A 27,493-nucleotide genomic window follows, 5' to 3' on the forward strand; every position below is an offset into this window, starting at 1 on the left:
TAAATAATTTAAAAACACGATGAAAAACATTGCAGCTCAGCATTGTGACCGTGTAACAATAAATAATTACTCGTTTTTCTTGGAAAAGTTCGTGCATATGATGATCTTATGCCATGTCTATCAGCGTTTCTTGCTGCTGGACAGAAAGCGTGAATTGCACCATATTGTCTATCACAAACGGAGACACAACTCAGCGACTCTCGGTGTCACTTCTCGTACGTAAGAACGGGAAATATGACAAAAACTCATATTAAAGCCTCTGCAAATGTTCCACAATACCAGTTTGTATTTTTTTTTTTTTTTTTTTTTTTTTTTTTTTGGCCTTTAAGTGGCAGTAATTAAGTTTAGCTAGAAATTCAGACAAAATATGAAAAGCATTTAGATTTCCATCGGTAACATGATTCTGCCAAACAAAGTTTCTTGTGAAATTCCGAAACTTTTACTTCCATTGTCAAAAATGTGCCCATATCCTTGCAAAGACAGATTCAGTTCATTTAGTTTCCTAAATATGTCCGCAAGGTATGCAAGGCGGGAAATCCAAGATACGTTCTTGAACTTATCTTTGAGGAAAAGGTATACTGTCATTGGACACTCATTTCCAACAGAAATGTGAAACACGTGCTACAAATAACGCTTGACGTGAGAAAATGCAAAATCGGATTCTGCTGTGACGTTGATGTAGAATTATATTTTCTTTCTGTTTATCTGTTATTATTTTATATATAAAATTACATAAAATGTTTACACGTATTAATAAAAATGCCTTTATTAATAAATAAGTTGACTCCCGTCACACTCGTTTAGACGTCGACTTATCGGACGTATAAACGAGTGTGGGACAGCAAAAGTATGTCGATTTATCCAGTGGTGACGAGTTAAACGGTGTCCAGTAAACTGGAGTTTTTTAACATTAATGCCTATGTAAGTCGGCCGGAACCACAGAAAATGACTACTTAGCCGATGGTGTCGAGTTATACCTATGTCGACTTATGCGGACTCGACTGTATTTGTATATAATATGTAGCCCAAAAAGTAGCGAATGCGCCAAATGATATTTCTTACGCCAAACTGAAACGAAGGGTAGCCAAATTTGGTGCAAAGTAGCCAAATCTTGCAATACTGGAAGGAATACTAAATAAAGCTGGAGTTGGGACTCGAAGGATTATAGACCCAAATGCGGGGAAAAGAGAGAGAAAAACAAAAGATAAAGAAGTGAGGAAGGTTGAAAAATTAATATTTGTCAATACAGTAGAGCATCGATTATCCGACCCCTGATTAACCGACTTATCGGTTAACCGACGCGTTCTAGTCGGCAAATTCAAATGTCCGCTAGTGATGTGGCGCTACAATATTTGGTTGTCTTGGCTACTTTAATATTATTTTTGTTAAATTTTTGCATGTTTCAGCTGGCAGCACTGGCTCGACCATGAAAGAGAGGCTAGTATTTAAACCAGGCCTAATACACTATACTAATAATGTATTTTTTCATACTTTTCGGTTATCCGACTTTTCAGTTATCCGACCAACCCCAGTCCCCAATTGAGTCGGATAATCGATGCTCTACTGTATTTGCATAACAGAAGATCTATTTAACCTTTCTCACTACTTTTCATCTTTTGGCCTTTCTCTCTTTTTCCTTAATTTGGGGACTAATCCTTTTGAGTACAACTCCTGCTTTATTTAGTATTCCTTCCTCATTCATACATTTCCAAATATTTGAAAATATTTCTTTTCCACTCAAAAATAAAATATGTATAAAGGTTTACGGCTTTGTGAAACTTTGTTGGATTTATGCCGTTGAAATAAATAAATAATAAAGAAATTTTAAAAAATTTGTCGGTTTTGTTTACACGTTTATTGGGCCGCACGCGGCCCGCGGGTTGGACACCCCTGATTTAGACATTTCTAAAATTTAATTTGAAATTGGTCATTAAATTAATACGAGATGACAGCATAACTACCTACCTCTAGTCAAATTAATTTATTTCTAATATTTAATTATAGCTTTTACATAGCCGAAGAATTTGGCATATCGTTTGGCGTGTTTATTATGGTTGCGTTTACTTCTGAGCTAATTTTACTGTCAGCACGCTCAGCCTGTATACTTTCCTCCGAGCGCTACGCTCATTGGCGTATACTTTAGAGCTATGTGACGTCATGTTTAGTGAAATTGGTAAGCTCGGAGTGCCAGCTAGGGTGCGTTTACTTTTCAGCTTATAGTGCTACTTCTGAACAACGGATGTGACGTCATTAGCATGTATATTCGTGGTTACATGTCTAGTTCGAAAGTAAACGCGAACGCTAACAAGAAATATAGAGATTTCCTGCGAATGATATTGTCAAAGCTGCTATTTTAAATGTTGCGTTACAGATAAAACTACTTGATTCCGAATAAGACGAGGATGATCTTATTGTGGATATAATTGTAGAAGAAATGAAAAAAGAAAAAAGAAAAGTAAGGTCAAATAAAAAAGATAGAAACTTTTATTGAAGAAACTGTACCTTTTTATAGTCCAACCGATTTTAAACAGCACTTAGACTTACAAGAGAATCTTTTGAAAGTCTCTTTTATACGAACTTTAGTTTTGGGTTATTATTAATGCTGTTCATTTCTTTACAATTTATTTAATGCTCTGAACATAACATTTCTGAAGATTCCAAACGCCTATAAGGTAAACTTCACTTTTAATCATAAACAAAGAGTAAAACTTAATTTTTTTCACATCTATTTATGAAAAAAGTCATCTAAAGTGTGAAGTCCCAAAAACGGGTTAACATTAATTATTTATATTAGAAGATTGTTAAAACGAATGTAGAAAATCGTCCATTGTTAAAAGGGACAAAAACCTATCAAAGATCGGATTTGACGCGTTAGTCATTTGAAACCGCGACGCATGAAAAAAAAAGGAGAAAGATGTCGAAAGACAAAAAGGCCTAATGTAAAATAAAACGCAATAATTGTAATGAGTAATGATTGTAGACGAATGTCCTCCAGTATAGATGGATCTTTGACAAGTCGCTCGTATACAAAATTTAGATCATTAAAATTAGGAAAAAGGGAAAAGTTAATTATAAAAAGGAACTTCATATCAAAGCATTGAATTTCAAAAATCTCTGACTAGACAACGATAGGGAAAATATGAGCGCAAGTTTCAAAGTTCCATCAATTCTTTCCATCCTGAGTAAACGGAGGGTGTAAAGTAGATTTGTATAGGCGGTTCTTTCTCGTGACTCGAACAGGGGTCGTTTTTCGCTTGGAAACAAGCGAGGGACCAATCGAGAAGAAAGAAAGGAACGACGTGGAGCCAATCAACATGAAACAATACGAAAAAGAGAGATAGGAGTAATCGCCGAATTGGAAAGACAAGAGACTTTTTTTCCGAGAGGTTTCAAGGGAAACAAGAGGTGTTCCAAGGTGTCCATCGAAAGGTCCGCCGACGCCAACCGACGAGTCGCTGCACCAGCCGCTGCCCCGGGGCCTTCTATCGAGCGACGATAGGAAACACATCGGCACAAAAAAGTTCGAACGTTCACCTTTGTAACGATCTGTGCATAGTGTGAGTTGTTTTATGTTTAAATAAACGGGTTTCTTTGTGAGACACTTATTGTCTGTGTCATCCTCCCTCACACCCACACGCGAACGACCCTAGACCATCCTGTCGCGGGATTAACGATACCCCCCCTAAAGGTCGGCGAACTTACAAAAGCTATTGAACCTTACACAATAAAAAAAAATCATTGTAAACATTTTATACAACAAATAATTGAAATTTACCAATAAAAATACTTTCTGCCGTTTATTTTTCCAAAAATGATTCTATTTTCATTACTTTGTACAGAAAGTAATTTTTTCATGGGAGCAGCCATATTGAATTAGCTCAAAGCTCGACAACGGACTAGCTGGCACTCCTAGCTTACCAATTTCGCTAAACATGACGTCACATAGCTCTAAAGTATACGCCAATGAGCGTGGCGCTCAGAGGAAAGTATACAGGCTGAGCGTGCTGACAGTAAAATTAGCTCATCATCATCATCATCATCATTAGACAGAGGCGTGTGGCAACTCAGGCCTTTACGCCGGAAGAGAACAGATTGGGAAGAGTCGGCCTTATAGAAGACAGCCAGTCCGAGAAGACGGAGGAGAGGTCACAGATGCGACCAAAGTCGGCCTTATAGGAGACGGCCCCCGCGAGAAAGGGAGATAGAGATGCCTTCCGGAAGGACTTGGGGGGAAGCTGGCCCCTATTCAGGCGTCATATGCAAGGAGGAAAACCCGGAAAAAACTCCCGCTGCCAGCTCGTCCGAGTGAGGGGCGAACCCCCGATCGAACGCCGGTGTTTAGGGTCTGGTCTCCGCCAGTATGAGCGGAGACGGAGTCCACTCGAACACCAGTGGGGCGTAAAATAAGCTCAAAAGTAAACGCCCCCTATATGGGTGTACTATAGATTACTATCTATGGAATTTCGGGACTTTGAGTATATATCTGAACTGAGGAGACCGAGACGAGTTCAACTGTACCCTACTTTTGTACCGGAGACAAAAAATAAGAAAGTTATCATAGTTACAATTTCTTGCCTTTCACAATGCATTCTACGCCATTTTAGAGTTTTCCACTAGGTAGCGTTCGACTGTTCGTGCTCCCGACAGACTTTCCGGAGGGGAGCCGCCGGCAGGCCGCCCCGTGTTTAACGTCACTAGTTATTGATTCACGGTAGTTCTTGAACAAAAGAAAAAAAAGAAGTGGCCTTCGACTGTTCGTGCAATTTCTTGCCTTTCAGAGTGCTTTTTTTTAATGGTTTGCAGACTTTACCGCAAGATGGCGGGACTAGCAACTACGGTGCCGTCTGTATGAAAGCATTAAAAAAGTATGATAACTTAAAAACTATGATAATTTTCTTATTTTTCGTCTCCGGTCAAAAAGTGGGTATCGTTGAACTCGTCTCGGTCCCCTCAGTTCAGATATATACTTAAAGTCCCGAAACTCCGTAGATAGTAATCTATAGTATCCCCTATTATATAACGGGCTATGGTTCTCGATGTTTATAAGTAATATGTGTGAACACAAGTTTGGAAATATATGTGATTACAAGCGACACTAACAAGTAAGATGCTAGCGGAACGAGTGCTAAACACGGACTGATGGAGTATGCGCATAATCCGGGACTTCCCCTCTCCTCGTCACTCGTTATGCGAGTCATTTTTTACAATTTGTTTTGCTCGTTATGCGAGGTTCCACTGTATTTCATGGCAAATTTTTTTAGATGTTGTATTTTATGTTAAGAATATAATATAAATTTCTTAGAAAAGACGGAAATTTCATTACATAATAAAAAATAATTATATATAAATATTTTTAATTTTAAATAAATTATTTTATTATTTTAACCTGCAGAGGGCAGGCATTATAATTTTTCAATATGGCTGTTGCGAACGGGCCATGTGGAATGTACAAACTTCAACCGATCTATGATTTTAAATCGGAATTCATTGAATTACCGACTAATATGTATTCTTTGCATAACATCTACGGCAGATCTCCTGACTCCAAGCATGTATGTTGTTAAATAATTTCAGATAAGTTCTTGAATTATTTAGATGAATTATATGTCATTGAAATAAACAATGTTCTGGATGTTTTAAAATTGAAACGAAATTCATTATTCATTCATATTTAGCTAATAAATTTGCACAGAATTTCAATTTAACGTGTTTGTTAGGTTCATATATGAAGGATATCAATAAGATGAATTTAATGTAAAAGTTATAAGAATAATCCATCTGGAAAAGTATTAGTAGAATAGTTTTCCAGATAACTATTCTACTAAGGTAACATTAACCATATTCTTTAGTCTTGTTGATGACTGTAACAGTCATCAACAAGACTAAAGAATATGGTTAATGTTACTTTAGGTAGCTAAGATGGCGGCTCGTCTCTGATTTCAGCAAGGAAACAGTGGGACGCACGTTCTAATCTAATCTAACCTAAGCTATTCTAATAAATTACCATAATTATTACCAACAAAATTATTATTAGGTTAGGTTAGGTTAGAACGTGTGTCCCCACTGTTTCCTTGCTGGAATTAGACGAGTCGCCATCTTGGAACCATAGGTAACATTAACCTAAATTTTTTCTAGTAGAATTTCAGGTTATTCAAATTAAAAATTTAAACGGAATGTTTTGTTTATGGAACATTTTGTTAAACTTATTTAAAACCTGACAATTGGAATATAGCAATAAGTTGAAAACGTTAGTTAATAAAGATTCCTATCAGGAAATGTTCAGATGTTGTAGTAAGATTGTGTTAATTTTAAGTTATTCATCTATATATTATACAAATTACCTAAAATACGCTGACCACATTTACAATCCAACTGGGAACATTTCAGAATCAATGAAAATGGGGTCTAAAACTGATTGAACTTTAGTTATTTTTTAAAATTTATTTATTGATCTATAAATTGATGAGGATATATTGGTGTGTTCATAAAATTGCTCTATTTGAAGATTGATTCTACAATCAAATACTACAAATGAGTAAAACTGGACGGCCTCCAGAGATCAGAAATGTCTGGTCGTCCTACCTAAAGTAACCCCTACTGTTTTTCTTAATGTTTTGGTTTATAAGGAAACGGTTAAATCTTGGTGCAGTGATTAACAATAAATTCTTCTAAGGCAAAAAGAAACATAGTTCTCTATATAATTCCTATTAGCTTAACATAAAACTTTTCTTGGTTGAATGACTGCTATAAGTCTGTTTAAGTGATACATTTTCTTACTGTGCTTGTAAAATAACAATATTTTCCTTTCTTTATAACAAAAATAATGCAGAAAATTAAATTATAATTAATGTACAGTATTCCTAAGTAATGTGCATTCTTGCATTCTTTTAATACAGTGATTCTACCATAAACATTACCTGAAGGCAGTAGGCATTTTTTCTTTTTTTCAACTCTGTCCTGTGGACAGAGAGATTCTTTTACAAAGTTACAATATGTTATAAAAATTTTGCTTATTGTAATCAGAGTTTATTTATTATATTGTTGAGGTTTGTGAGTTATACTTTGTTGACACTGGTGGCTGTATACTATGCCTAACAATATGACATGTATTCAATATAGTGGCCTTCTGTAGTGTGATGTATGTGTTTCTATTTAATTGTAATGTTCCCAGGCTTTTGTGTAGTGTGTGTGATATGACACCTGTAGAGGAGAGAACAACAGGTACAATAAGCACTCTATCCATCCTCCACAGATGCCTTATTTCCTGGGTGAGTTCTGTGTACTTGCTAATTTTTTCAGTGCTTGCATTTTGTATATTGTGAGTGTTTGGAATGGATATGACTATAATGTACAGGTTTACCTCGAGTTACGTCGGTCCTGATTATACGTCGTTTGTCGAAAAAGTATGTGGAAAAATAAAAATCAAGTTTAAGTCAGTTTATTCGACTTTAAATCTCGTCCGCCACAAATATTGAAGTCGTAATATCACTAGAAAAGCGTTGAAAGCACATAAAATCATATTAAAATATGTACATTTACAGTAAATGTTAATATAATCATCATAAATTCTAGAAAACAAAACATGAAAGCATCTGTGTTTCTGTGTTATTTAGCGGTCTTTAAGTGCTCATATTGGCGTTTCCTCCATTATTGGCATTTAGTTACGACGTAAGTCGTAACTACACAAGTAAATTCGACTTATGTTGCCTCTCCTGGACCCAATTACCGATGTAAGACGAGGTATACCTGTATGTGATTTTATTTGTTTGTCAATGAGTGTGTGTGATATCTGGTCTGTTGTGGTAAATTGTTTCATCTGTGATTATGGCTCTGTCGTAGTACATTTTGTGCGTGTTGTTTTCCAGTACAGTCTGTGGAATGTATTTGTAATATGGTTTGTGGATGTCTAATAATTTGTGTTTCTTTGCAAGCTCTTGGTGTATTATATTTGCTACTTGATTATGTCTATGTAAATAATCTGTTTGTGCCAAGAACTTGCAACCAGAAGTGATGTGTTGTGTAGTTTCTGGCATAATGTGGCATTTTCTGCATGTATCATTTGTGAGTGTTGTATCTTTGAATATGTGTCTTCTGTAGTTTTTAGTATTTATGACCTGATCCTGTATGACAATCATGAATCCTTCTATCTTCCCAAAGAGGCATCTTTGAGCTAATCAGCTGCTTGACGCAGTTTTGTTAACAAAATACTGGGTCAGGTTGTAGAGATGTCTGCCGTGGAGTGCATTTCAAATCCACAGTTGCTTAATGATGTCTATGCCTTTATATGTTATGTTGTGTCCATAAGTTATGAGTGTAAATTTAATGGTGTGTTATTTGAGTTTGCTAGAGTTACTGCTTTATGTAACTGTGATGTTTCTTGTGTTTTGTAGTAAAACTCTTGCAGTATCTATTTGTTTGTAGTGAAGGTTAATTATGTTTATCAGACCACATCTGTCATCTTTATGAGGAAGGTTTAATCTTTCTATGACAGATTTAGGATGATGTTATTTATGCTTAGTAAGTGTTGTTCTTGTTTTCCTTTGGAGTTGCTCGAGATCTGTGTGAGTCCAATGTATAACTTCAAAAAAATAAGTGAGTACTGGGAAGACATATGTGTTTATTGCTTTAACTGTGTTCTGAGAATAGCATTTAACCTACTTTGGTATTCTTTAATTAATCTTTGCTTTATTTATTCATGTTCTGTTAGTTTGGCCTGTTGGAATCCTAAGTACTCGTAGAACTCGCCCTCTTTCATGGATTCAACATCATCTCCATTTCCAAGTGCAAAATCTTATTTCTTCAGTACTCCTTTTTCTATGTGAAGTGTTTGCATTTGTCTAGGTCAAACTTTGTATATGAATGTGTGATTTGCAGAAGTTGATGAAGTTGTTTTTCTGTGGATGCATAAAGTTTTATGTCATCCATGCACATAAGATGTGACAGTGTAAAATGTGTTGTTTTTTCATGTCTGATATTGTAACCATATTGCGTGTTGTTTAACATATTAGAAAATGGGTTCAGGGCTAAGCAGAACCAGAGAGGACTCGGGAAACCTCTTTGAAAAATTCCTCGCCTAATGAAGATTTGGTTTGTATGTATGGAAGTGTTATGATTACTGAGATGTAGTGTTGTTATTATCATCATCATTGGATAAATAGTACTTATAAATTATAAACAATGTATATGTAATTTGAAAAACTGGATGCACAAATCAGCAAATGAAATCAGAAAATATAGCAGAAATTTTTTGATTTGTGAATGGCTGCAGTGATGATCACTGCTCTTTCCAATCAAATATTTGTTCAATTTTGTGTTTTTTTAATAGAATGTAATTAAACCTGACGATGACCAGTGATGACAGTTGAAAATGTTAATTTTCTTATTAAAATATTCTTTTCTTGCTGGATTTTCTGGTTTTATGTGTTTTGTTGATAAACGGTTCTTTTTAATTGAGCTCTTTTTTGTGCTGTCAGCCAAAATAGCTAGAAAATGTGTAAATAATGAATGTAAATTAAGAAATAAAAAAGAATGGTTTTTATGGTAAATCTTTTTTTTTTTTTTTTGTCTGTATTATTATTACTAGATATACATATTTTTGCCTGTTTAGTTTCTTTTTACAGTTTTTATCATTTTTTATTTTTATTGATTCATCTTAATATTTATTTTATTAATATTATTTATTATTTCCTTAAATTGTAGTTGAATTACAAATTTTTCTTATATTCCAAAATTTAAAATTTTGGAATCTATTAATTTGTTAATAAAGAATTCTGATGATGGTCCATAAATTAGATTTAAACATTTCTCACTGTTTAAAAATGTTTCTTTCAATTTTAATTTTAACAGCATTATTAGATAGATATATTTTGTATGTTTCAGATGCATATTTTGGGCTAAAAAATTGCATAAAAATCCAATGTTTACTTATCAGTTATCAATCTTAACCAATGTTTCAAACATTAAATACTAATTGTTTTAATAGGGATAGACTAAATAAGGTTTTTTGGCAAAATATTGAATACCGTATTTTATGGACTATAAGATGCACCTTAATTTTTAAGCAATTTTTTAAAAAAATACCTATAAGACACTACGGACTATAAGACATACCTGAATTTTGGAGGCAATTTTTCGAAGAAAAAGTGCGTCTTATAGTCCGTAAAATACGGTAATTATTCAGTTGTTCCTGTTGTCGAGTACTGAATGTTCTTGCTTTCTTCTGACTACTGAACACCAAAAATTCCAACTCTATTTGGCCAAAAATCAGTCGATTTACTATATTTGGAACTTTATGAAAAAAGTAACATGTAACTAGTATCTTTATATCACCCTGTTCAATTATTTGAAGTCAAGATAAGATAATGATCTCTTATTATTTTAAATGTAAGTAGCTAGATTCTTTCAAACACTGAGTGACAAAGCAATTGACAAAATTTTCACAGCAAAAATTTTGAATAAAACTGTGGAAAAAGTTTTGTGATATTGCATGCTTCAGTGTAATAGTTAAACTTGTCAAAATGAAAGAATAAAGTGCAGCTTGTTTTGCCAGTATTTCAGCTTTATTTAAATAAAAAAATTTAACTTTTCCATCTTACCTATATTACCCCCTATATATATATATAAAAATGAGGATGTTTGTTTGTTTGTTTGCTATACATACCTAGGCCGTTCGACCAATTGCTGTGAAACTCGGCAGTTATGTTCAAATACTTCTAACAGATCTATATATTGATTAATTGCTGGCTTTACATATAGTGCTCTCTATTGGAAAAAATTTAACAAAATAATTGACTAAATACAATTCTTACAAAAAAAAGGATATAATTTTAAAAAGTAAATATAGTCAAACCTCAGTTTACAAACTTAATTTATTCTTAAAAGTAGTTTGGAAACCAATTTGTTCTCAACCAAAACAAATTTTCCCATAAGAAACAATGTAAAATGGATTAATCTGTTTCCAACCCTCAAAACAAAACCTGTTTTTACCTTTTTAGCTGTATTTCGTGCATAAAAATGCTTAAAAATACAATGTATTATTATATATAGTATATAAATATTAGTTTTTTAATATATAATTTTATATTAATAAATTTTTGGTTTTTAATTTGACTTAAGCAACTTTAAACATGAATTTTTGGATGCCATTTATATTATGTGAATGTCAGTTAATGCAGTTTTTATTAATTAATTTGATTTACATTGAATTGTGACCCATATCAAGAACAAGAATTAGTATCTTATCTGCATGCACATTGAAATCAAATTTGGATAACAACGTTGTTGAAGATTTGTGTCATGACGTTTAATGACACCAAGCGAATCTCAGTGCCACTAACTTGTGAATTGGTAATCTTATCATTGATTGGTTGGGCCGTCGACTTTCTTTAACATAAGAAGTTGACCGTCGGTGGCTGGCTCTGTTGAGTAGCTTGTTCGGAAACCAAGTTATCTTACAGCCACCAGAGCTAATGTGGCGTTCAAAATTTTGTTTGTAAATCAAATTGTTCATAAACAGGCACTCATAACTTGAGTTTGACTATAGCTATAAACCTCATTGGAAGAGAGCTATTTGATTGAAGTGAAACATTTTAATTTTGATTGAAACATTTATGTCTCAGTCATGCATATGTTCAATACCCATTTGATAGTACTTATACATGTAGGCTGCTGCCATGTACTCTAAAAAGTGATGATTGACATGTGTCCCCTTGATTTTCCAAAAAAAAATCTGGTCACTCTACCTAATGCTCTCGTGCTTTCCAGTGCCTCTTGTATCTTCTGCTCCCAAAGAGGCTATAATGCCCACTTTGGAAATTGTTTACTTAGAGTAAAATGGAAAGCAGTTTCTTCTATTCAATAATAAAGCTTACATTTTTTATTTTTTAAAAATTATTATTATGTGACAAAAAGTAAAAGAAGTGCCCAGAAGGGGTAACAAAAACGTTCGTCACTTAAACGTTATTTACACCGGTTAATTGGTTGGTGAGTCTTAAGTTTTATTTACATCCCGGTGTTGTGCATTTAACTATGCATGGCTATTGTTCTTAACAGATGTTTTATTTTCCAAACATTTGTATCTACAAGCTGACAGTGATCTAAGATTGGCTGAAAAAACTACATATATTCCTTCTACAAAAAATAAACTTTGGCTTTCAGGAACATCTGAATCTTTCTAATATCAACTATAAAATATAAAGACACTGAACACACTTTACACATTCTTCCAGAAATTAACTATGTTCCAAAAATAGAATCTCTATTGAAAATCCTGACAAAAGTTTATCAATCAGGCTGAAAACATTTGTTTTAATTGAAATTGTTGGAAAAGTTTGTAAGGTGTGTTGTTCAGTGTCTTTATATACTATGGTAGTTCTTTTACTATTATGGAACAACTATGGTTGTTTTAAGATAAAAAAAATTTTAATTTTTTAATTAAAGCATTTTGTTATATTAAAATGCTGTGATGTGTGGATGGCTCATAAAAGACTTTTAACATTGATAAAGTTTATATAAAAATAAACTGTCTTAAATTTAATGTTTAATTAAATATGAAATTTCATGTACTGTACATATGAAAAAATTATCCTGTTTTCAGTTATGTATTTTCCTTCAGATAATAATAAAAGTTATGGAATTTAGTCTTTATAAGCTTATTAGATAATAATTGCTTATTATTATGTTGGAAAATTTACATAAAATGAAATCATTAATTATTTTTTAATATTTATATAACGTAATTTGCTTTATTTAAAATTTACATTAATCAATTAGCAAAAATTAATATATATTATAGATTTTACTCTAAAATACTTGTGAACAAAATTATAAAAAGTAAAATTGTTTTTATTTTATTAGGAATCTAATGAATTACTGAATCTAGCAAAACAACAAGAAAATTTATTGGATAAGTTAAGAGTTCTAGAAATGAAGTTGATGGAAATGAATGATGAAATTGATACAGATTTTGGAACAGTACTTGAAGTGAGCTCAAAATTAACTGATTTTCCTATTGCTGTAAGTAAATTAATAATGTGTTTAACTCTAAATAAAGTTTTATTTCAGTGTATGTATGTGTATATATATATATATATATATATATATACACATACATACATATATATATGTGTGTATATATGTATACACACATACATATATATATGTGTGTATATATATGTGTGTATATATATATATACACTGAAATAAAACTCTATTTGTAACTCAAGTAACAGTGTGTCTGTATATATATACACACACACACACACACACTGTTACTTGAACAATAAATTCTTTTGCATATAATTGTTTCAGTTTGATTGAATATAAAATAATTTTGCAACATCATATGTAAGATGATCAAGTCCAGTTTTTGGTGTTATAACCTTAGCATGTGGAATTTGCTTAAAAGCAAATGCTTTATCTGATAAAAAACAGATCAAAGTCTAATTTATATCTTTTTTAGGCTTGGATATATCCCAGTCTAAAAAGAAGAAAATATGGAATATATTATGTAAAAATTTTTATTAATTATCTCAAAATTATAATTTACTAACATGGATCATTCTTACTCTGAGGTTGTCAAATACCAAGGATTTATACTCAGATATTACTCAAGTTTGCTGTGTTATATCTTTTAATTGGCAACAAAATTCACGAGACTTTTTGTGGTTACCTGTAATTCTTTTTGTCATCATAAAATTGTATGTGTAAACATTTGAAAAAATGGTGCTGCACAAAAACTGAGAATGCAGAAAATGGAGATCATTTAAAACTTTGTTCAAAATCTAGGCAAAGCTAATATTGAGAAGGTTGCAAACTATTGTCTACACTAAATCCTCCAAGGATCAGAAACATTGCCATGCAAATTTGAACTTGCCAGAGGACTGTACAAAATGTAATTCATAAGGATTTGAAAGCAACAAAAGTACAGAAGACTAAAGTACATTGCCTCTTCATAGAACAAAAAATGCAAGACAAATGTAAACTGTATGAGTGACAGCTGGCAGCAGGTAGATCAGAATTTATGGTGAGAATGAAGCATATTTCCATTTAAGCTACTGCAATCGCATTTAGAACATCTGTTACCCTTTTCCTGGTCAAATCATTCCTGAAATTTGGTTGACGAAGTTTTATGAAAACTGGCCAGAAGGTTCATGATCATCAGTGGAATGATTGGAAGAGGAACACTTCCTCGTATAAAAGTCCCAAATAAAGTTAAGGTGAATGCCAAGTATTATATCAGCAATGTACTGAAGCCATATTTAGAAAGAGAAGTTCTTCACGTGTACCCAGAAAAAATGGACAAAGTTGCATTCCATCATGACAAAGTCTCTTCTCTCACTGCAAAGAAAACTGAGGAATATCTTGAACATCTTAAAGCATCTAAAGGTTCCAATTACAGTGAGTGATTGGTTAACAAACATAATCCATTCCAAGACTTTGTTCACTTTCCAAATTGTTCGTTAACTGATTATCTGTTTACCATAAGTTTTTATGGGAATTTGATTAATTTGTTCTGGAAACCCCAAAAAATTAAAAATATATACTTTCTTACTATGTTTATTTATATGTAATAATAAAAATACGTATGTACTCAGTCTTGCATTTTTATTAGTCATGTTTTTTCCGTTTGTGGGGTTAAAGAATCTGTCCAGTGTCGATTGCTTTTCTCTCTTCTTCAGGATTTTTCAGAAGTAATTAATAGCATTGTCATTGTAGTGATCCCCAACCCTATTAACCTCAACCTCAACTTTGGATGCCATTCTAAGATTGTAGTTCTGACATCCACTTCAAAAGATTTTTAATAGCAGATGTCGGCATTAATCCTCTTTTTCAGAAAACATATCTTGCCGAGTTTCTTGGTGTTCTTCTGTCATCAGATCAGTTTCGGGTTTCATTATGAGCTCTTCAATGTTCTTTGTTTCTCAGATGTGATTTTTGTTACTCCTTTAGCTGCTTGGGTCTTCTTGATTATACAGTATCTTTCTTAGATAAGATTGAACTGTGGCCTACTGTAGACCTGCTCAAGCCATACTGCTTAGCAACATCAGACATCTTCTGCTCACTCTCTACCTTTGCTATTATACTTTCATCTTTCGAAAATAAAAACAGATGCAAAACTTAACGAGTGCCTGCCTGACGGTCTTGCGAATACTGTAAAAGAATTGTTTCTGTCAGAAAAATAAAAGGCAGGAATTACAAGAGAGAGTTTAAAGTTTGGAGGAATGCTATCTGATCAGTATATAGCGGATTGAGCGTCAATGTCGACGTCTCCCGCACTCCGAAAAGTTTCGAATTGTTGCCCGAAGACAAGGGAAGGCCAATCAGTATTCATTATTTTACGTCGCTTCTGCTTGTGTTTGTACTGTGAGGTGTTTGTTGTCCGAACGTAAAATCTTTTGCGAAAGTGTTCATTATTCAATTTGTTCGTTAACCGATCACCCACTGCATATAAAATAAATTGGATATTCCTACTAAATTGCCAAACATTGGCCATTTACACTTCTTTTGTTTAGGATTCCGTAACAACTTTTCCATCACTTGCTATACTAAGTGAGCTTTGGAAAGTACTAAAGACAAATAGTCAAATGTAACACCCAAAATATGTAAACAAGTGTTTGACTCATGGAAACAGCAATGTAGGCTTGTTGAAAAATTGTAAGGAGCTCACATTGAACAGACCAAAACAATTCACAGGAAGGGCTCTTAAAGACATTAATTAATTTTGAAGTTGAGTAATATTTGCATATACACTCTTAGTATAGCTTATAAGGTATTGAACTCTAACATTTATTGTATTTTTTGTTATTGTTATTATATTTAGTTTGGATATTTAGTTAATTCAGAATAATAAACTTTATATGCTAGATTTAATAAAAATTTTCATTTGATCTCTTTCTAGACAATTTTTCAACCAAATTTATAAGCAAGAGAATGTCAAATTAAATTAAAGAAGTGATTATTTTAAATATATTGTTATGCAATAAAAATATGTCTTGAAAACTAAAAGTATAGTCATTTCTAAAAATATTATTTTTGTTTTTAGTAAAAGATAATAGTAATAATATGTATTGCCTTCAATATATAATTCTTGATTCTACAGGATAAAATAAGGAATAAGATTTACTGACACATAATTAAAAAAGAATTAATGTAGGATAAATTCAGTTAATCTAAAGGAAATAATTAATGCCAACTCTGACACATATCTTAATAAATTTATGATTAAAAAATAGCATATAATTTAATGTGATGTCATTTTTAATTATTAAATTTTTTAAATTTATATTATTAAAATATAATTATGCTACATTTTTTATTATATTTATTCAAAAAGTGCAATTTATTTTCTTCATAAAATCTGCAAGTGTTGTTTAAAGTGGAAATTTCTTAAAGTGAAGTATTTGAATAAAATGAAAAGAGCATAGTTAATTTAAAACATTTTCAAAATTTTATAAAAAGAAAACATATGTCTTATATGAAAATATTATGGTGTAATGGAGAAAAATTTGAATAATATAATTATAGTTGAACAATCTGCCAAATCACCAGGATATAATGAGGCTAAGTTAAGAAATAATTAGACATGAATTTGCCTAGAGGCAGGTGTTTATGTTTAGGTAACCATGTTGTGATAGTTTTAAAAATTGTAATAAATTAATTTTAATTTAGAATTTCTGGAAGAAAAGAATTGGCTCAGAGCAGGCCTTCCAACTGTGCAACTTCTTCTAACTTTGCAGATGCATTGCCACTTATGTTACCCACACTTCCATCTGATTGAGTCCTACTCCAGGCTAATTCTTTTCTTCCAGAAATTTTAAATTAAAATGAATTTATTGTAATTATTAAATTTATCGTAAGATGGAAGCTTAACTACCTACTTCTAGACCATTGGTCACCAATCTTTTTTCACAGTGGGCCAAATAACAGAATGACAAGCACGGGCCGCATAACCATTTTGTTTGATACAGTACAGTGAATACACAAAAAATAAAGACATCAGCATATTTATTTACTAATACACAAACACGATTACTGCAGCAAGCTCATAATCTCTTTTCTTAGAAACTCCATTGCAGGTACAATACTTACACAAAAAGCGCTCTGATGTCCAAAGATGCAAAAAATTGCCAAATTTTTTATTTCACTGATTTTCCTAAAAATTATATTACTGTCAGATGCAAAAATCAGATTGGACTACTACTGGCATTTTTACTTACACCTATTTTTATTTTTCCTACATAGTAAGTTTATCTACAAACTGATATTTCCAGATATATAATTACATTTTACTTCATTTGTGCATAGTGTGGTGGCGGGCCAGATGAATTGACCTCGCGGAGCTGCATCCAGCCCGCAGGCAGTAGCTTGGTGACCCTACTCTAGACAAATTACTTCATATCTAATTTTTAACTTAGCTTTATGATTTGGCAGATTGTTTGGCTGTAATCACAAATTATATTTGTGGAGTTATTGTTTATATAAAGTAATTATTATATCAACAAATATTGTATAAACCATTTTTTTTTCCTTTGTTTTACAGATGAGTAAATATCAGGATATTGTGATAAATGCGAATCCAAATCATCCCCCTCTAAGTGTGTGGATACTTTGCCGCTTATTGAAAAAACAGTCAAACATACTACTAAACATCCACATTCATTCTTCAGTTATATCTTTACCTGATCATGTGAAATTATTAGAAGGAGATAATTCAGATGATTTAAGAACTAATCATCAAATAGTAATTACTTTAATTTGGAAAGAAAGTAAGTTTTTGTTGTTTTATTAAATTGACATATTTTTATTTGTAGAAATGCACTTGAAATCATTTGTACTTACTCATTCACTCATACCTTATAATCACATCATCTTTGATAAATTATAAGTAATGAAAACATGATTATTGTCATTTTTAGAAATTTTTTAGCTATATTTTGTTTGTCATTTTTAATTAATTAATTAAGCAAACTAAAAATAATTTATTGAAAGAATGTGTATAAAAGAACATGTTAAAAATTATTTATTGATTTTTATTTTGATACGTTCAATAAAAATTAAATTATTGATATGTTATTGTTTATTTAATTGAACATTATTAGATGAAAATAGTTTTGATAGTAAAATAGATTTTCAGTATAATTTATGCCATTTGAATTATTGATTAAGTATGTTTATTTTTATTTACTTAAAAATTCAGTTGTTATGAATTCTTTAAAAGTAAATATTGTACAATTGTTTTTTGGATTTTATTTAAGTATGATTTTGAAAATATTCAATAACTTTATTTTATATTTAAAAAATCATTAATATCTTTTTAAAATTTCAGCTGTTGGAAAAGATCCAGAAATGATGATAAGCCCAATAATGCAAGCAGCTATTAAAGGTGAAATAAATATTGCAAGGTAATATATTTTTAAGATATATTTTTATTTCAATTGATTTAACACATTGACTACCAACCTATTATTGCTAAAATCACTTTCCTCACACTATTTTCATTTTGTATATTTTACTGTGTATTTTATTGTGTAAATTTTTTCTGTTTTTCTCAAAATAAATATTCTGTTCTGTGGTGCCACAATTGTTTTCAATTCTTTATCCAGATGACCACTATCCATTATTAACATTTATTTACTACAAGTATGTTTGCTGTAGGCTAAATCACATTTCTTGAGAAAACTTGTAGGTGGCATCTTAAAAAGAAACTGTCACATACAAGTTAACTTGTAATTGGTAGTTATTGTATTAAGTAAAATTACTATGGTATTATGATATCCTAAATAAATTTAGTTGTATTTATTCTTTGGGAGTAAGCACAAAATTGCTAAGTAGAACTTATCACATAGGAACCCTATTAGATGAATAAACCATGTCCCTCTTCATTTCATATTGTACATTTGTTAAAACTGAAATAATATTTGCATGTGACTGCTGGAATAAGAAAGGATTTAAAACAACAGGGTAAAAAGAGGGGTAAACTAGTAAAACTGTAAAAGTTAAAACTTGCTAACAATGTAGAAAATGACAAAACTTTAAAATGAATAAAACAACTAAAAAGATTTTTTGTTGTTTTATTTGTTTTAAGATTTCAACAGCCCAAACTGCATATGTTTCATTAAATAAATTCTGCAAATAAAGTCTATTTTATTCATAATAAAATATAATTTCATTCTAATAGTGTTCGTGTGTTATAAGTTCTACTTAGCAATTTTGAGCATAATTCCAAAGAACAAGGAACAATAAAGTATTAGATGTATTTAATTTGATAAGAATTTGATTTTTTAATTCAACAATATGCAAACAAAATAGAAATATGAAACAAATAAATAATATTTGTTATACAGATATTGCTGATATATTTTAATTAATTTAAATAAATATTTTAAAAATAATTTATATGATAATGATGTTTTTAAAATAATTTGCAAGTGATAAGGTCATCATCATCATATTTTTCATAATTCAAATAGTCCGTCATTCAACATTGATAACTGAACTGAATTTCTGTGTAGCATGCTATTTTTTTTTTTTTTATCATATACAGTGGTGCCTCGAATAACGGACACTTTGAGCAATGGACTTTCTGTTTGGCCGTTACGTGACTCGAGCAACTGACTGGGTTCGAACAACGGACTTTCCGTTCGGCAGTTACGTGACTCGAGCAATAGACTGGCTGCAAACAATGGACTTTCCGTTTGGCAGTTACATGAGGCAAACAACGGACTTTCTGCAAACAAGTGCAAATGATGTTTCCACTCTTTTGCCATTGCCAATGACAATCTACTATTTTTAGATGTTTTCCCCTTCTTGGCTTCCCAGAATAGCTTCTTGATGTAGGTATTTCGGAACCATTTGAAAACAGTTGTTCTTTGGCTGCAGAAGAGTAAGCTGTTTTTTTTTTCTTCTTCACGAGCAGCCCAACGGTTGAGTTCCTTCGCTGCCTGAAGTACAGAGCTCCCATTGGGATTTGGCTTGCTCCCTTGGTAATTTAGTACATCACCTTGGTGCAGGGTATTTATTCAAGTGTTGTGCAAATCATGGCTTCTAAAAAAACAGAAAGGTGATTTCAATTGAAACAAAGCAAGAAATCATCAGAAGGAATGAAAGTGGGGTAAAACAGTGTGACCTTGTCAAAGAGTTTGGTCTCAGCAAGACCACCATCAACACCATTTTAAGCAAGAAAGATGCCATCAAGTCAGCGAAGGTTGCCAAGGGAATCTCCAAGATCTTCCATGTGAAGCATAGGTCTTCACTCTATGACAAAATGGAAAGGCTGTTGATGGTTTGGATCAATGACAGGCAGGTGAGAGGTAATATCTCTTCCCAAAATGTTATCTGTCAAAAAGCCAAACTCATCTATGAGGAATTGAAGAAAAACACTGCTGGAACAAGCAGCAGCAGTGGCAATGAAGAAGAGGAGTTTAAAGCCAGCAGGGGGGAGGTTTTTTAGGTTCAAGAAAAGGTGTGGAATCCACAGTGTCACCATGCATGGTGAGGCTGGCAGTAATGACAAGGAAGAAGTGGAGAAGTTCTCTGTTGATTTTCAACAATTTCTTGAATGAAGGATACCGCCCGCAACAAGTTTTTAAGGCTGACAAAACTGGTCTTTTCTGGAAGAAGATGCCCAACACGACCTTCATTACCAAGGAGGAAAAGACTTTGCCTGGACACAAGCCCATGAAGGACAGGCTGACACTCCTGTTTGCAGCCAATGTCAGCGGAGACCTGAAGATCAAACCCTGCTGGTTTACCATTCTGAAAATCCCAGGGTTTTCAAGAAGAACCACATTGTCAAGTCCAACCTGCCTGTCCATCGGAAGTCTAATCAAAAAGCCTGGATGACCCAGGTTGTCTTCAAGGAATGGATCCTGGAAACCTTTGCTCCTGCTGTAAATACCTGCTTGACAAAGAGCTACCGCTCAAAGCCCTGCTGATACTGGACAATGCCCCTGGTCACTCAAAAGACCTGGAGGAGATCCTGGAAGAAAGCTATCCTTTCATCAAGGTGCAGTATCTGCCAGCAAACACCACTGCCATCCTTCAGCCAATGGATCAGTAAGTCATTGCCAACTTTAAAAAACTGTCACCCAAGCTCTCTTCATGAAGGTATTTGAAGAATGTCAGCTTTGTGGAGATATGACTGTCCAAAAGTTCTGGAAAGAGAAGTTTGAAGTTCTTGTGGCAATCAGACTCATTCAGATGGCCTGGGAAGAAGTCATGCAGAAGACCCTGAATTCAGCCTGGAAGAGACTTGTTTCTGAATGTTCCCAGGAAGAACCAGCTGAGAATACAGAAGTGGTGCAGGAGATCATCTTGACGACCCGAGAGTTGGAATTGGAGGTGGAGGTGGAGGATGTGGAGTAGCTCATTGAAGAACACCAAGAAGAACTGACAACTGAAGAGCTCCAATCACTTCTTGCCCGGGAACATGATGCCAAGCTCAAAGGGAAGCTTCATCTGACGACAAGGAGGAGCAATTCAATCAATCAGTTTCAACTGCTGCCATTAAGGACTTCCTTGTCAAATGGGGAGAGGTTCAGGAGTTTACCAACACTCATTATCCAAACACAGCTGAGGCAAACAGGATCAACGATCTCTACAATGACACCCTTACTTGTCATTTCCAACAGGTGTTGAAGAAGAGAGAGAAACAGACCATCTTGGACATGTTTTTCAAGAAGCCAGCTGCCAAAAAACAAGGATGGAACAAGAGGAGTTGATCCTGCAAGTCCCGGTAGCCTCTCTTGAATCTGACTCTGATTAAAAAAACAATAAAAAGAGACCTGCTGCAATGAGTAAAAAGTGTGTGTCTGTATGAATGTGTGAAGAAAGTGTTCCTCCAACTCTTTCTCACAACATCTGACTACCCAGCATAATTGGTGACTGCACCATTTTCATTTTATTTTATAGTACAGTACGGTTATTTTATGCTGCAGAACGAACTAGATGTTTTAACATGTATTTCTACGGGAAAATGCGTTTCGTATAATGGACTTTTCACTTAACAGACATGAACCCGAAACGGATTAAGTATGTTATATAAGGCACCACTGTACAATAATCTCTACCAAGCCCTCTGCTATATCGGGATGATGAAACTGAATAAGTAGCTTATACAGCTTTTGTGATTCTACATGGATGCCGAAAAGACTGGATATCCATCAAGTAGATGATAGTTTTCTTGGGATGATAGCAACACCTTATATTCCTAGATCTTCACTGTCCTACTAATCGAGTTCCTTGCTATTTGACTGCAGCAATCAAAACAGAATCAGATATATAATAATAGATGTATGGAAATTTTTTAGATTTGTAACCTCTTAAATTATAAACATAGATATAAAAAATAATAATAATTTGAGTTTTTTTGAAAGGTTTTGTCTGTGATAGAACTGAGTACTGAGATATAATTTCTGTTTGTCACAATTCTGTAAATGAAAGCTTTATATATGTGTATAAGTTATATAACAGATTTCATAACATTATATGGTAACAGTTTGAGAAAGGAATTTAAAAGATTATTACAGTTCTGTTTGACAGTTGGATGACTGAGGCAGTTAAGTTATCAGCCAATCGTTCTGGGATCCAGGGTGAAATTTGAGTGAGAAACTCCAGGAAGTTTTTGAGGGATGGTCTGCTCTGAATATGTTGGGCTCTGTCTGTCACCATTCAGCTACACCCATTGTGGACCTGGTTGAATCCAGAATGGATATGAAAATAAAGCACTTTTAATGTCCACTAAATAAAAAGAGCGAAATAAAAAACCTATTTTTATATTTTGACCCATCTCTAAAAAATTTGTTTAAAAAAGAGCAATTCTATCGGATATTTTTATTCCTGTAGATAAAAGAATATTAAAGTAAATGCAATAGATGATCAGTATTTAGTAATTTATGTAATATAAACATTGTTATTATCCATTTTCCTTAATTGTTTTTAGACCTGATGATAATTTTGCTAGTCAAAAAGTATAAAAATGATTTTATATAAACAACAACAGCAATAATAAATAGTTTTACATCAAGAATAATATACTTTTAATTAATAAGATTTTAATAAATGATTTTTAACAAAGTTTATAAATTCATAAGATAAAGAAGGAAGGGCAACTTAACACACTATCAGTCTTATAGCAGTGTGTGTTAAGACATTACTTTTAGTTTATCAGTCATAAGTTTATGTGAATGACATTGTGCCAACTGTTCAACCAGGTCCACAAAAGTAGAACTTGTGAGAACTAGCACAAGGAATTTGGCAATGTTGGCAAGTCAGGCTTGCTGACACTGTCAGCTGGAGTACAAAAAGCTTGACTCAGCTTATTTCAAGTTTGACTCTCACTATTACTAATTTCCACTTTATTTCACCTGATAGATACTCATTTCAGTGAGCACAATAAATTTTTAGAAATCTTTTTTCATTTTTAGTCTGTTAACTAATGTGTAGTTCTTTGCGTTTATATAGAAACAGAATATAAGCAAAGCATCTAGCTGAAAATAAATATAAGAATAGATCAGTTTAAATCAGTGGTTCCCAACCTTTTCTAGGATGCAGAACACTTTTGTGAGCAATTTTCTTTAGCGGAACACTTACTTAAGTTAATATGAAATACATAAGCTTGTCATCAGTTATTTTAATAGAATTGAGCAGTTATAATTCAAAATCTCTACTCATATTATTAATGCCAATTCTAAGACAGGAAAAAATATACCTAAATAACTTTAATGGGAAACTTGTGCCTGATGTTTTTTACATATTTCATTCAGTTTTCATCATTGCCTTTATCTTATTCGAAACAGTAGTACACTCCATAAGTACGAGTCGTACATATATATTTAAGTTTATGAAAATTTTATGATTTTAATTTTTTGATATTCGGCGACTCAAATACGATTGTACACTTTCCGATTTGCGACTAAATCTGCGGAACACTTGGGAGATGCTTACGGAACACCAGTGTTCGCGGAACACCGGTGGGACCACTGGTTTAAATAATGAGAGTAAATGAGAGTAGGTCATTTCTTTTTTGCAAAATTATTTTTGTACTTTTGTGATAATTTTATTATAAACTAGCTGCAAGTACCTGCTTTGCTGGGTTTTTTTTTGTTTGTACATTTATATGTAATATAGTTTTTTTTACTATAAAAGACATGCGTTAAAAGACTTTTCTTTTCCTAGCAGATAAGTCCAGCATTGCTCGGGCAAAAAGTAACAATAGCGAAGATTAAGATTATTATGTTATAGCCAACCTTACCCGTTTTCACAGAATGCAAGAATTAGGTCCCCCTCTTTCCAGAGACTAATTAGAGAATTTTTAGATGAGTCTAAAAATATGTTCGATTTCCTGCAAAAACGCATAAAACCGCATCTGTGCCTGTAAATCTTGTACGTCGTTTTCTCTTAACACTTCCATTGTTAACACTCCCATTCTTAACACTTTTATTGTTAACACTTCCATTCTTAACACTTTCAACCCACATATCTCCCAGCTGTTATCGCGGCTTTGCTTGTGCGGATTTTGCAAGCAAACCCTATTTACATTCAATATTTCAACAACCATAGTAATTGTTATATAACACCTACCACTGAGAATTGCTGAGAAACCAACTGTTTTTAATTTGATAAATTTTCAGGAACGTTTACAATCGTTCTATAATCGAACCAATATTCAATAACAAATTCAAATTTAAAACAGTTTGAACATTTGGTAAAAAAATCGAAATATATAAAAAATATTTAGAACAATGTCTGAAATGTTATCAATTTAATACCCTCTAAGTACTCAATGAAGACTAAACGTAATTAAAAACAAAAAAAAAGTGTTGAACACAAGATCGTGTTAATAACAATCACATGGCTTTTTCCACCTTTATTTAGTTGATATGGTACACGTTTCGGGCCTTATGCCCTTCATCAGTCAACTAAAATAATATAAAGAATAGTGTATACAGCGTTTTAATATTATTTACAGTGCAAATTGTATAAACATTTTAAAACGTATGTAACGTACCAGTCTTCCCCCAGTATGGAACTTGCACACGGTAAGTTTGCACATTACAAACCCGAGAATTAGAAGGTTATAAAATTCTTGTACATCTATTTAAATTAAAAAGGTACATCTATTTAATATAATAAAGTAATAAAATTACGTCAACTATTGGGTAATAGTGGGACAGGTTCTTACTATTAGTTATCTTCTTTCTCCTATTAGAGACGATTAATGTACTATATGTTTTTCAAGTTCATTTGAGCACTTCCTTTGGTACGTTTATGTTGAGACAAATTTCAGAATTTTTCTTATAGACAAATTTCTAGACAAGTCCTTCAAGTGTAAGCTTTAGTTTAAACCTTCTTCTATTGAGCAGTGTTTGGATTGTGCGATAGTTGAAATTTACATAACAACATGGAGAGGGGTTGAAATGAATTCAAGCCTTCTGGTGGTGTTTTTTGGACAAAAGTATTAAGATTTATAGTATATTTAGCTAGTTTTTATTTATATTTATACTTACGTTTTTATTTATACAATTTTTTGAGTTAAGTATAGCTAGACTTTCTTTGAACTTTCTATTATATGTTTCTTTTTCTTTGTACAGAATTTTGGTGTTGTCCTTATCAATATATCAATCAATAAATCAATCAATAAAAACAAAAAAATCACATCTAAAATAGTACAGTAGAAGCCATTCTTCAGGTTAGGACTTAATCCTTTTCCTCTCCCCCCGCGGAGGAAATTTCGAAAAATCCCTTCTTAGAGTGCATTTTCATGACGTACCCTACTGAAACGTAGTTAAATGCAAAAGTTCCATCTAAAATAGTACAGTAGAAAGCCATTCTTCAGGTTAATGCTCTCCCTCTCACCCTTGCGGGGGGAATTCCGAAAAATCTTTTCTTAGTGTGCATTTTCATGATGTACTCTGTGTACCAAATTTCACCTCTAGGTTCTGGAAATTTCTAGAAAAAACTGGAACATTCTCATTGAAGCGTCGCATATTTTCCAAGTCAAAAACTTTCAACCCTCATATCTCCCACACCCTCACAGCTATCGAGTCTCAACCACCATAGTGCACGATGGGAGACTTGGGGCTACTACCACACACAAACACCATTCATGTGCGATGTGTAGTTTTGGCTGCAGAGTGAGATATAGGTGCACACACGTCCATTTTTATATATAGATATAGATTAGAAAGATATTGAAGATATTAGATACATTTTGCCACAACTTTTTCTTGATATATTGCCAAAGAAAGAATACAGTAATTTAATTGGATGACTTTTTCTAAATAACTTAATTAAATGAATAAATTTTAAATTATTATATTATATTTTTAATGTAAATTATTTGCGTGTATTATTTTCTTTTTAGATATCTTGCTCGCCTCTTAACACCAAGTTACGATTCCGGAGACGCAGTTAGCGTCACAGAAATCGACAATTGGTTAGATATGGCCCATTCTTCCATTTTACACGGCAATAATAAAGAAAGACAGTACATATTAAAAACTATGAACTCGTGTCTAGGAAAACAAGACTTTCTAGTTGGTGAAAGTATGACAGTAGCAGATATTGTTATGTGGAGTGCATTATGCCAAACTAAATTAACAACTGGTTTATCAACAAATATTAACAAATGGTGGAATTATCTCAATTCTTGTGAACCATTTGTTATGCCAAACGAATTCTTATATTAGTGTTGCATTGGATAGTAGTTGGTTTGTTTCAGTTAATATTCATAAACAAAAATACAATGCATAAACACATTTTATATTTTAAGAATTTCTAACTCATAAAAATGATTTATCATCTGAAATTTGTTTGTTTTTTTTATATATTTAATTTCTGTTTTAACTATATAAAATTTAATTTGCTCTTGTAATTAACTTTATTCCAGAATTTCAAGATTTCAGTAAATATATATTTTCAAAATTTGAAGTTGTCATTGAATTTTAAAAATGTATACATAAAAGTTTTATATGACATTTAAATTACTGATATATCTAACTTGCAAAATAAAACAATTGTTTTCAGTAGAAAAAAGAGACTTTTTAAAATTGAAGCACCATATTCTATGAATTGAAAAAGTTTTGTATAAATTAGTTTGAAATTTTTGTGATTCTTTGTTTTAATTAAAAATTGCAGGAATCTGAACAATGGAAATCACAATTATTAAGAGCAGAAAGAAGAAAAACATTCAAAATATCTATGCAAAAAAATAAAATTCGGCATTTAAAAACAGCTGTCAAATTAAAATCAAAAATGTATTAAGACCCAAATGTTGCAATGTTCTGATTTTTTTGTGATTGTCCTACAGGTTTTTTGCTGTGAATTCAGCTGTTTCAGCTTAGCATAAATTACCATAAATGGAGGGGAAAAAACTAAAAATCGATTTTGTACAATTGGATTCATACTTTAGCAAAATAAAACAACTTAGAAGTTATAAGAAAACTCTTATAACTTCTAAGCAAATATCCCTATCGTCTGTTGGTATGCCTGTTTA

General features: G+C 32.4%; 1 protein-coding gene across 1 annotated transcript; it reads left to right on the forward strand.

Moving 5' to 3' along the window:
- The first annotated feature begins 5,386 nt into the window (after positions 1-5,386).
- On the forward strand, positions 5,387-26,922 carry AIMP2 (aaRS-interacting multifunctional protein 2). The gene is made up of 5 exons (XM_067273400.1): positions 5,387-5,552; positions 12,856-13,014; positions 17,540-17,765; positions 18,326-18,401; positions 26,363-26,922. The coding sequence occupies exons 1-5, from the start codon at positions 5,418-5,420 to the stop codon at positions 26,685-26,687; spliced, it is 921 nt and encodes a 306-aa protein (XP_067129501.1). The 5' UTR covers positions 5,387-5,417; the 3' UTR covers positions 26,688-26,922.
- Positions 26,923-27,493: the final 571 nt, after the last annotated feature.

Source organism: Centruroides vittatus, unplaced genomic scaffold (genome assembly GCF_030686945.1).
Source record: "Centruroides vittatus isolate TY-2023 unplaced genomic scaffold, ASM3068694v2 contig_476, whole genome shotgun sequence".
Classification (NCBI taxonomy): Eukaryota; Metazoa; Arthropoda; class Arachnida; order Scorpiones; family Buthidae; genus Centruroides; species Centruroides vittatus.

Coding starts and splice junctions, on each gene's coding strand:
- AIMP2 (XM_067273400.1), top strand. CDS start 5,418: ATGGCTGTTGCGAACGGGCCATGTGGAATGTACAAACTTCAACCGATC. Junction 5,553..12,855: donor GATCTCCTGACTCCAAGCAT/GTATGTTGTTAA, acceptor TTATTTTATTAG/GAATCTAATGAATTACTGAA. Junction 13,015..17,539: donor TAACTGATTTTCCTATTGCT/GTAAGTAAATTA, acceptor TTTGTTTTACAG/ATGAGTAAATATCAGGATAT.